Source organism: Simochromis diagramma, unplaced genomic scaffold, assembly GCF_900408965.1.
Source record: "Simochromis diagramma unplaced genomic scaffold, fSimDia1.1 OVJJ01000604.1, whole genome shotgun sequence".
Lineage (NCBI taxonomy): Eukaryota > Metazoa > Chordata > Actinopteri > Cichliformes > Cichlidae > Simochromis > Simochromis diagramma.
Genome location: NW_024387416.1, coordinates 4,201,349 through 4,213,517, shown reverse-complemented (window position 1 = coordinate 4,213,517; position 12,169 = coordinate 4,201,349). Strand labels below are relative to the sequence as shown.

Genomic DNA, 12,169 nt, shown 5'->3' with positions numbered 1-12,169 from the left:
GTGGTTACTAGTTGTAGATGCCCCTAAAATAGTGTAAAGTCATCACCATGGCTAATTACTCAGTCATACAACCTTGGTAGGGTTTTAAATTGCACGTGTCTTTCAGCGCTTCGTTAATAAAGCCATTTGCTTTCGGGCTTATCGAATGCACCACTAATGTCTAAGAGAATTAAGAGGCAAATTTTTATCCTCTGTGTTGGGCTAAATGAATCAGAACTGAGTGTTGTGATTTAGTTGAATCCAGATTCCTCCAGAAGTGTCAGAATGAATTATTAGCATCCGTGTCTCTCAGTGCCTCAAGGGCTGCTAATCTACTAATAATCGAGGTCTACTACAGGCAGTGGATACATCCAGACCCCGCCTCCAGCCCTGTTGTCTTTGTCTGGTGACTGCTCACCTGAGGGTTTAACCCCTGCTTTACATTGGGTTTCTGTCACGCTCCCTTGGTAACAGGGCTGCCTTTTGTCAATCGGGTTTTCTGCAGTTTCTCCGGATGATTCATTGTCCTACATTTCTGTGGGGAAAGTTATTAATAGATGCTGGGAAAACAAAAGTGCTATCCTCTGTGTGTTTTGAGCCTTCATTTATCCCAGGAGGTTTCAGATTGTGTCATGAAAGCTAGGCTTACAGGGGTCCAATCTAAAGATGCACACTATAGCCAGTACACACTGCAGTCATCATTTACTTTAGATGTTCATTTTCCTCCTGATGTCGGTAATATTGATGGTCCTATTGATTTGAAGGTTGTGGAGATTGCACCGGCGTTCCAGCTGGACCCTCATCTCAGAGATCGTCTTCACGCGGATGCTGTCAACCTTGCCAGACAGGTAAGGCTGCTTTACCCATACAGCCCCCCTCCCCCCTGTTGCAGTTGTGTCCTGATGTGAAGACAGCTTCTACATTTGGACGCGGCGTTTGCTCCGCAGACTGTGAAAACAGGTTGCAGTGTGTCGAATATGCAGCGTTAAGTTTAGAACACTTGTTATGAAAAGTTGGCAGCCTGGGGAAGAAATGGCTCACTGAAACTGAAAAGGCTTTCCTGGCGAGTACTGCCAACCATCGGGTTGTTTTTAAGAAGCCTGAGCAAATTCCCCATACAATTCACTTTCCTGTGTATAATTGGTCTGCAAGACCACGGGATACTGCCCAAGAATTTTAATGTGCCGACTACCTGTGATTATTTTTATTTATTTATTTTTTATTTTTTTTAGAAGGGGATGTTGGCGCTTTACCTAACTGTGAAAATGAAATTGTTATTTGAAAATGGGTGGAAATGGATGTCAGCAGTGTAGACTGAGGATGCAATTGTGAATATGAGTGTTTGAACAGTTGGAGAGCATCTCACCTTGTCTTTAGCCTTTTTTTAAAATCATTGAAAAGTTGGCTCAACTATGACAGCGCCACTTAAGTCGAGCCTCATCTCTCAGGAGAGATTTCAAGAAATGGCCTTTTCGGGTAATGGTCCAGTTGAGGAATGGATAGGAGCGATGAGGGAGGAGGTTGGAGACAGGGATGGTGATTTGCTGAAGGATGATCTTTGTTACTGATCGTTATGTAAGACAGACTTAGACTGGTGATGTGACCTTGCTCTAGCAGTGAGGTTTTTTTTTTTTTTTCTCCTTCTCCAGTAATCGTATCAACATCACCCAGCTCGTCTGCCTAAAGTGACAAACCATGTCTCCTTGTGTGTTTAAGAGCAGCAGCGGCGAGCTCTTGACTGCATATTACAGCTTGAAATGAGAGTGATGTCGCTCTGGTGTGAGGATGACGGGTGCCAACAAGAGTACAGCATGCATGCATGCTCATGCACATACCCGTTTTTTATTTTTTTGTTCCCAGCTGACTTAAATATGACGAAATATAGTGTCTTCACTCGTCAGTGCAGAAATAGAAATAACTGTAAAATACAAATGGTAAAAAAAGTGTGACAACATCAATAAAATATATTATATTACTTTCTCTTTCAATATGTTAGTGATACACTGGCGCCAAATATATTTTTAGTCAAACATGCAGGTGCTCCTGCCAGTTTACCTCTCCAGAGTCAATACTTTGTCTCCCCACGGTGGCACTTAGAAAGTGATTAGGAGACTGGCGACTGATTGGACGTCAGGGCAGGAAAAAAGTCAGTAATCTAATTATTTGCTACGTCGTTACAGTTGAAGAATATAATCTATACCAGTGGTCCCTAACCTTTTTTGCCCCACAGACCGGTGTATGTCCGACAATATTTTCAAGGACTGGCCTTTAAGGGGTCGTGGATAAATACAACAAAATAAAACCAGTACCGGTACCAAAAAAGATTTATTCATAACACATGGGAAAAGACCCAGGGAAACAGAGTTAACGATAAAAACGATTAAAAAAAACAAACAAACAAAAAAAACCCGCTAAAACCCCTCAAAACCATAAATTTCACAGCCGAGCCTCAACTCTTGCAGTCCGGTGCCAAATGACTCAGTCCGTGGTTGGGGACCGCTGATCTACAGTTTAAGACCTCAGTTACAGGTAATGGTCTTGGTCATAGATGACTTATCTGCAGTGTATCCAGAATTGCTGTATTATGATAGCTTTGGTTGGTGCCTGTCATTGTTGCTGATCTCCTTAAGCTTGTAATAAAGGGATGAGGCATATTGCTGATGCTGATTTTTAAAAAATGTAACTGGTTAACTTGACAAGATGAACATGTTGTGCTTTTTGTGGGACAGCGGTTGGCACTGATGTCTCACAGCAGGAAGCCTTGAATCTGCTGGCCAGCTGTGGCCTTTACGGTGGATATTGCATGTTCTTCCTGTGCTGGCATGACTTCTCTGTTCTCTACTCAAACTTGCAACCACAGTCCAAATATGACTGCTAGGTTAATTGGTAACTTGAAATTGGCCTTTAGTGTGACTGGTCTGTGTCCCCCTCCCCTTCTTCCTCTCTGGGTTCAGGCCAGCTAAGAGGCAACAGGCTCTTTTTAAAAAGATTATTTTACGTTCTTTACTAGTTAAAGTTGTAACAGTAGTCGCATAAATGTTTGGATTTTACCTCTTCTGTTTATTGCATACAGAGCTTGAGTTCTCATCCAGCTTAGTTTTTTGCAAAGTAGAACAAAGGTGAATAGAAAGTCTCACAGACCTGCAGCCTTTGCAGATTATCACCAGGGGTCTCACTTTCTCTCTGCATCACCTTTCATTTTCTTCCTTCCACACTTGCTCCCCCCTCCCCCACCACTGTTCTTGCATTTTTCTGCTATGTGTTGTGACTGCATTTCACTTTAAGTCAGTCTCCACAGTGAAGCTTCCACTTCAGAGCTGAGCCCTGCTCTCACCTCGGGTATTGAAACATCCCCTTAGCAATGCTGAGGATGCACTCTGGTGCTTACTTCAGAATTATTAATGGGTATGTGCATGTGTCACAGCCTGTGCATGCATGTGTGTGAAAGTAAGGTGATGCAAGCTCTTATAACCCACACTGGAATACTCATATTATTTCTACATACCCATGCTTGATTATACTTTCTTTCAGTTCTGTCCTGGAAAGGTAGACATCTTGGTTTCAGTTTTCATTTTGATTGATGTCTTTTCATTTTAATGAACTCACTGAATTTAACAGCATTTTGTATGAGACATTGTTGTTATTATGTCTGTCCTCCTTATTCCTCCTCCTCCCAATATCTGGCCAAAAATGCCAAACACACTGTTGTAAACCGTAGTTGGTAGTATAAAGATGTGCTCAGTAAAACCAATTCATCCTCTTGCCGACTCAAACAAGCTCACACATGCAAATCTGATTCTGTGAAAAAGTATAACAGTTTGATTTGTTTACTTTTTGTTTGTGTCAAATCTTCAAACAACTTTTTTATTTTTTTTTTAATGTGCACATCTGATCAAATGTGAAAATGGAGCCACACATCAAATAACTTCTGGATAGTTTTATTTGTTGTGACATTTCAGAACTTCAAAAAAGGCATAGAGAGCAAGCACAAAGTTTGTAAAATTGAAACACAAGAGTGTAATTTTTGGCTTGGACAAAATTACAAAGGGCATATTCTTAAAATATGTAAGAAAAGGAGGATTATCAAGCTCTTTGTATGTCTCTAGGGGCACATGTCTATGATTAAAGACGATAATAAACCTTCCTGGATGTGATTGACTGTTTGAAATTCTCCAATAGTAAGATGTTAAAGTCGGGCGCCTCTTACTCAAGTCCTGAAATCTGAGGTTTGAAATATCTGAGTGACACTTGGGAAAAATTCAGTCGATGTAAGAACTGTGAGGTGAAGAACACTGTTAACCCAGGAGGCTGCTGTCACGAAACATTTTGATGATGCTCAAACCTTTCAGCAGAGTGTTCTTTCAGCTGAGTGGAATGTTAAATTGTCTTGAAATTCCACAAACTCTGACATTATACCAAAGTTAAGTGCACATGTGGCAGCGTTGCTGGGATACTTTGGCTGCTTCAGGGGAAGGTGAAGTGCCACACCTGAGGGGTAACCTGAATTCTGCTCTACTAGAAAATTCAGAATGAGAATGAAGTTGAGTTGAAGCTGAAGTTAACGGTTGTGAGCGAGAGTTAAAAGTAGAATTTGTCAGTGGCCTGCTCAAGATGTGGGTTCAAGAAAGGAACTCTGCAGTGAAGAGTGGGCTGAAATTCCACCGCGGCATAGTCGGGCAGGCTGATCTGCTATAACCGAAGAGCTTGACTCTAGTTACAGCAACAACTAGAGTCAAACTAGCAATGAAGTGTAGGGGGATTATTAGCAGTTAGACTTGCTGTAACTTCAGTAGACTTTACGCTTCCTGAGGGGAAATTTGTGCAAAGTGCCACAATCTGTTTCTGTGTATAAGAATGAGATCATAAAAGCTGCAATCATAAAACCATACATAAAAGAAGAACATTAAAAAGTATTGTCCTCTAACTACACTGTGTGTGTCTATAAAACTACATTCACCAGCCACTTCATTGCTTACACCCTTCTAGCTCTGGGTTGGACCCTGTTTTGCCCTTTAGAGCTGCTTTAATTCTTTGTGCCACAGATTAAACTAGGTGGTTATGGTCCACACTGACATGATGGTATCACATAGATTTGTCACACACATCCATGATGCAAATCTCCCGTTTAACCACATACCAAAGGTGTGCTCTAAAGTGGCATTTGTGTACAGTGAACTCATTTTCATGTTCAAGAAATCGGTTAGAGGATACGGAGATGGATGCATGCTTTCATGTTGCGCACACCAATTTCTGACCCTGGGATGGTGCTGTAACTCGAGAATGAGGCGACGTGGGATTTTATAAATTGATACAATAATTTTGAGATGTATTTGAGATTTGTAGCCTCTGTCCTGTTCTTAGCTGTTTTGAAGTGACGTCCAGTGTTGCGTTTATGCTACTGTAGCACATCTGCTTCAGTATTCAAGGTGTGCCGTGTGCTCAGAAATGCTTTTCTGCATGACTTGGTTATGACAACTAGGTATGTGTTACTGTTCCCTTATAACTTCAAAGCAGTCTGGCTGTTCTCCTCTGACCTGCGGCTTCAACAAGTAATTTTTGCCCAGAGAGCTGCTGCTCACTGGATGTTTTCTTTTTTTCCCTGGACATGGTTGTGCAGGAAAATCCTAGCAGATAAGCGGTTTCTCAAATTCTCTGATCAGCCTGTGTCGCACCAACAAACATGGCACGCTCAGAGCCACTTAAATCACCTTTCTTCCCCATTCTTATGCTCTGTTTGAACTTCACATAGTCTTGACCATGTCTACATGCTGAAATTAATCAAATTGCTTCAGTCTGATTTGCTGACTGGATAATTGCATTTAGAGTAGCTGAATAGGCGTACTTAATGAAGTATCTGAGTGTATATCCATACATTAATAAAAACACTAGGGCTAGAGACACAAAAGCTAAAGTCAGTTCAGTCTTTAGTGAGTTCTTGGTTTAATGGAGGCTTGAACAAATGAGGTGATGGTACATATTCAAAGGAGAAGCGATGTTCAGCCATCATTTTGATTGCATGTTTAACTACCTGCTTGAACAGTCCTTTAGTCTCTGTACGTACTAGATGCCTGCTTTCTTAGATTTCTTAGACTCTGGATATTTGATGTAACATTGTAGTGGATATGTGACAGCTTAATATCAGATTCCACAATATAAACTCTGGGGATTTGAATCCTACTTCATAGCATTGTATAAATATTTATCTTTTTTCCCCATTCTCATCCACACACCTGCTGTTTCTCTCTTATCTGGTTTTAATGGCGGCTCCATAGTGTTGCTTTTATATATATTTTTATTTTTATTTTCCTCCTCCCATCATTTTTCCATCTGTACATATCACACATCTTCCATTATCAGCAGCCTCCATCGGAGTCTTTCAGAGAAACGGCGCAGTCTTTGAACTCGATACAGGTCACATTTCCTGATAGAATGTCCTGGAGAACAAAGTTGCCTGGCAACACTGAGCTCAAACCCTTGTGCTGAGAGCTGGAGTAACTTCCTGCAGCCATTAGAGTCAGATCTCACAAGAAAATCAGATGTTGTCAAACCATGCCTCTGTGCTCTTATGTGTTATCTGCTGTTCAAACAGCTGATTTTTGTATACACGCCTAGAAAAGGATTTGGGGGGGGTTCTGGCTTCTGATGTTTTGTCTGTGTTTCAGTGAAAGGTCTACAGCTGACATTTCTTTTTACCCGCCCATGTATGTCCCAGCCAGTCCTGATTAGATCTGAGTGATGTCTCACTATAGCAGTGTGAGATTTTAATAATCAGTGATGGGCCCACTGATTGGGTGCATCATTGCTCGCTCATTCATCCATGTACTGCTTGGCTTATTATTTTTTTTTTAATACCTCTTGATATGTGATGTGCAGCAGTAGTGTCCTATATCGTTTACTTCTGCAATGAGTTACTAAAGAAAAAGCTGCAGTGAAGCCCATCTGTCTTTGCTTGGTGGACACGAGTTTTATGATGGAAATAAAGTTGAATATCTGCATTTGAGTACAAAATTCCCGGTTTGACCATGAAGTTTTTCGGTGCTTGCAAGCGTGGAACATCTGTGCACTGATGGGCTGTGGTTTATTGCACATATGCTCGACAGTCCTGTGATAAGTAGACAGACATAAAGTAACATGTCTCAGACACTGCACATTACATGTGACAAATTCTGTTACACTCTAGCATTTCCGGAGCTGCAGCGACTGCCCGAAGAAATCTGACTTGTTGAGTATAGACTAAGTGGTTGTTGCTGACTGGCTGTGCATAAATCTGTTAGGTTTGCTGTTTGACAACAGATTAATTCTGATCCGTTTTTGCTGCATCAATGAACAGTACTGAATATCCTCTCCTTCAAACGTTCAGAAGAGACGCAGTGTCACGTAAAACAAGAGTGTGGTTCTGTGTAGTTTACGGCAGCGCTGCTTGATTGGGGGGAAAAACATAGTTCTCATTATTTATCAATTATTTATCAATTATTGATATCAATGTGACTTTATTATTATATCTTTTTTTTTTTTTTTTTTTTTTTTTTTTTGGAAGAGGAATTTCCCTTAACTTTTTTTTTCGTAAATAAAATGTGAAAAACATGAGGGGGTGTTTGAGATGAAACCTGTCTTAGAAGGGCCACGGCTGGTCTCTGCCAGATGTTTGAAGGTGCAGATGTGGACATGAAGAGGTGAAATGCATCACATCAGTGCAGGGAGTGTCTGTGTCAAACACACATGCACATAGGGTTGTTTCAACAGGTTCTCCTGCAGAAACGCACACGTTTACATTTTTTCTGACTGGCTTTGTTTTAAAAAAAATAAATAAAATAAAGGCTCTTCCTGACATCATGGCTCAAGCTGAACAAAACTAAAAGTGAGTCTGAGCCTATGGGAAAACTCAGAGGTGCTCTGAATATGAAGGATAGGGTTGTTTGACCACAAAATGAGTGCCTAAAATAAATGCTAAATGTTAACGGTTTCATTGCAGTTCTTAGACAAATAAGACTAGCTTGAATTTCTGAACTTAAAATCACAACACCAGATATACTGAAAAGAACAAACCTATTTAAGCTTTGTGAACTGTCTGACTGATAACATACTTACACTTTCCTCATTTTCTACCTCATTTTCTACACTGGTACCATCATGGTGGTACTCTCCCCGGTCTGACATCCTGCCATCAAGCTGTTTACAGGCTTTCAGCTTCATGAGATATTGACTGAAAATGAATAACTCCACTCTGGGAGCAGCTATATGATAGTTTTTAGGTGAGACTTGGCTGGGATGTTGCCACCAGACTCTTGGTATTATAAATTATTTTTGATGTCTGGTTTGTATGCATTTTTTTTTTTAACCGGTTTTCTTTGGCAGCTATAATTCACCAAGTACTCTTTATTGTAATGATCCTTTTTATGCTTGTATGTTAAATGAGCTCATTATATGTGTGTGTGTGTATGTTGAGGTTTATTGATGTCTGTGTTCTCTTATGGGAAAGTTTGTTTTTCTCTCTTACTGTCCAGATATCTCGATATAACTACATCTGATACACGCTTAGTGTTTTCTCTGTATGGTGCTCAGTTGGTTCACCCACACTTTGGGCCTCTTCCAGTGAACTCTTTGAACTGTCTTTGTTACAGTTTGGCAGCAATATCCAACTTTCTTTTCAAACCTCTATATCATGATTGGAATTTGGCAGAGGTAGCTGTTATGAAGGAGCGTAAGCAGTGAGAACACAAGCCTATGATCTGCAATGATATTGCATTTTAAGCTGCTGTAATGAATTTGGTTCACTTGATTCCACAGTTTGCCTCGAGACACTGGTGCATTTAGCAGTCAAACTCAGAGTGTGAAGGACAAAACACGTCTTGTATGTTTCAGAATGAGCTGCAGCTAACTGTATAATATGCACACCTGATGTTACTATGCACAGGAGCTCACCATGGGTATCTGTGAGCGACAGAAGTAGCCGCCTAATTAGCTTAACTGTTGTGGTGGTGAGGAAAAGCAAACAGGTGTGCCTTTGTAGGTAACTTTAATGCCAGCAAAACCTCAGTGCCTGACATTTTTGTTTCATGGTATATTTATCAGTTTAATCTGAAGGCAGAAGGCAAAGTTGCTGTCATACGCTGCATTTTGTGCAGCTGTTTTGGGGAATTCAATTCTGGTACTCGTGTGGTGTGATGATGATGATTGAGGCTGTTGCATTTTAAACTCTGATTCAATCTGTTTTGTTTGGTTTAGTGGCAGGTGGGGTCCCCCCCCCCCCCCTTCTGCAGAAATGAAACGGTATTGATTTTTATTTGTACACGAGTGGAAGACGGCAGAAAATTAAAATTTGTTGCAGTGTTTTTTTAAGTGTGATGGAGAGAGGAGAACAGGAGCTTGAAATCTGTGTGCATGATGACATGAGAAAAATAATTTAAGTGTAGTGGAGAGAAGGAGAAATAATTTATTTCTATTTAGTATTGTGCCTGTTTGCCTACTCGTCTTTCTGTCTCTTGAGAGAACTGCTGCTCACAATCATGTCCACAGCTCATCAGCGCCAATCGGGGTAGCCAGCAGGGCTGTATCATACCACTGTAAGTTTATATGTGATTAAAAATGTAATACTGTGATATAGTGATGCGCTGTTTACATACCCTAGTGTCGCAACAAACTAACTTGTTCAACACTTGAAGCACAAACACGCAGCCGAGTGCTACCAGACTATGAAGGCGGAGGAAATGCTAGAGCCGGTGATGTGCGACTGAAATGTAAACAAATGACTCGAGCGAGTATCGCTGGAGAGCTCGCTAATTGCGCTCCATGTGACAGGAAGAGCAAACGGTGGGTGGAAATTACAGATGCAGGTACACGGTAAAAAAAGTGTGGCTTTAAGCTAATGGATAAAAAGCTCGACCCGAGGTACAACATACCAGCTACAAGACGTATTCCAACTTGAGTTTTAATATGTGGCTGTTGTTTAGTTGCTAAAGAGTTAGAAGGTTAAGGTGCTTTAGTTATTGTTAAACTCAGGTGTTGTATTTCAAGTTTCTTGGAAAAACACTGCAGGAGCTACTTTTGTGCTAACATTTGATGTTTGCTCTTCCTGCCATGTGGGGTTCAATTAGCGAGTTCTGCAGCAATGCTCTGTCGAGTCATTTTACTTTTGGGTTGCACATCACCAGCTGCTAGGATCTTTTTATAGGCTGGTTAGATTGAACTTAATTTTCTTTCCCTTCTAGTAGTGAAAAGGTTTTCCACATTTAGTTGGATGTTTTCCAAAGTATTGAGTTGTTGGAGGTCTACCCTGTGCTGAAACCCCTTTCATGCTGCTGGAGTGGCTTCCTTTGTCACCGGAGGCTGACATGCTACGCTCGCTGTCAGACATTTGGGCTTTATGATTTTGTTTTGTGAGCTAAAGAACATAAATGCACAGCCCATCTATATCCCTGATGTCTCAATATGACACTTGGACTTCGCTGGTAGCCTATCAGGAGTGGGAGTAGCTCATTGGGAGAGGAGGAAAAATGTCCCTAATTTTGTTTGCACTAATAAATGCTGCTGTCTGTAAGCACCATTTCTTTTCTATATCATCATCACAAATTTCTTTGAGTTATTGATATTTTGAAGCTATATCACCCATGACTAATGGCCTCTACGGTTTGTATTATGAAATGTGGAAATAAAGACATCAAAACACTACTATTTTCCCCTCCTTCTTCTTTCCCCAGTGCTTTTTGTCTCCTTTACTCCCCAAGAGCATTCTTTATATCGGTGGTCAGATAAATATGCAAGTGGCTTACACATTTGTGTAGCACAGTTTCACATAACAGCTGAGCGCACTGGTGCTTGTCAAATATTATTCAAATTGGTTAATTGTGGATTTGTTTGCTTTTCAGGGAAAAATTATTGCGCTTACGAGACTGTTTTTAGGTCATTTCACTTTGTTGTGATATGGTACAATAAACTGTTCTCCTGTTACTGAAGTTGAAAACATGATAGTTACAAAGATATTACTGAAGCTCCAAATCAGAACTGTCATGTCGAGGCGCTCTGTAGTGTAGGATGAAAACCTACGTAACAGGATGTATGCAGAATACATGTTCACTGTAATAAAGGAACACGGAGAACAGAAATACTGAAGAGCAGGTGTGCTTGAAACATCACTGGATGCAATGATTAAAGAATCTGGAGCTCTGCAGTGTGCAAACCATTATTTCTAATAAAGGAACACAGAGCAGGATAAACCAGGGTGACTGTGGCACATAGTCTTAGTTTATATGCACAGAAAATGCTTGTTAGTGGTAGTGCTGTAGCTGAACGTTACCCATTTGGATATTTGTTTTGTTGTGTAGATATTCAGTTGTCATTTGTGATTTGGATAACTGTTTTGAGCTAAATACATTTACTAGCTCACAATGGATGCATGATATCTCCTTCAGTCTACGGTCTTTTAGGCTCATTGTTCCTAATTAGTAACTTCATACATATTTATTTGGATTTTATTGAAAGAAAATTTAAGTTTTATATTTCATCCTAAAACCAAGTACGTAGTAAAAGAATTGTAGATGCATATCTTTCACTGTACAGTTTAGTGTTAGGTGGGCAGCAAAAGTCTGATACAATGTGCACGATTGAGGTTTATTGTGTTGCTTGTAACTTGTTGCGCTATTGTGGCACAGCTGTTAAACAACTATCGAATTTCAGAAGTTAAAAAAAAGTGTTTAATGGTGTAAAGAAGTGATTTACAATAACTTATCCTTGTGCTGACACAAACAGGATGAATGGAAAAACTGCACAATGAAGCTTTTTTTTTTCCTTTGCATCTGTGTAACTGTATTCATGGATGTAATAAACAACCAGAACCACTAGTTTGTAGTTGGATATCATTCTAGTCCATGATTTTGTTTCCTATCAGTCAGAAGAACTAAAGAAAAGAACTGATGTCCTAAAAATAAGAGCAGGTGTTTGTCTGTTGGATGCCAGTTCATTTAAGGAGAAGAAAGGATTCCCATTTCTCCCTCTTTGGTCTTTGTCTTGGATTTTTGGACTCTCAGTGATACTAGTATGCCGCCATTCTTAAATGGCAGCACCTGCTGTGTGTTTTTTTTTTTTCCAAGGATTTAAGGCGGTCTTTTTAGTGACCGATGTTTCGAGTGTCTCTGCCATCTCCTGTGGTTTTTCAGGCCCTTTCCCCTGCCTGTCCTTCTGTAAAGCTGTTTGT

The 12,169-nt window shown here is 40.4% G+C and overlaps 1 protein-coding gene across 5 annotated transcripts in view; it reads left to right on the top strand.

The window, feature by feature from the left end:
- pcxb (pyruvate carboxylase b) overlaps positions 1 to 12,169 on the top strand; it is a 294,355-nt gene that overhangs the window by 38,522 nt on the left and 243,664 nt on the right. For all 5 annotated transcript variants that reach the window (XM_040012478.1, XM_040012479.1, XM_040012477.1 and 2 more), the window contains one exon: positions 744 to 827. In XM_040012478.1, the coding sequence (XP_039868412.1) occupies positions 744 to 827 (84 nt within the window). The remainder of the gene's footprint in view (positions 1 to 743; positions 828 to 12,169) is intronic.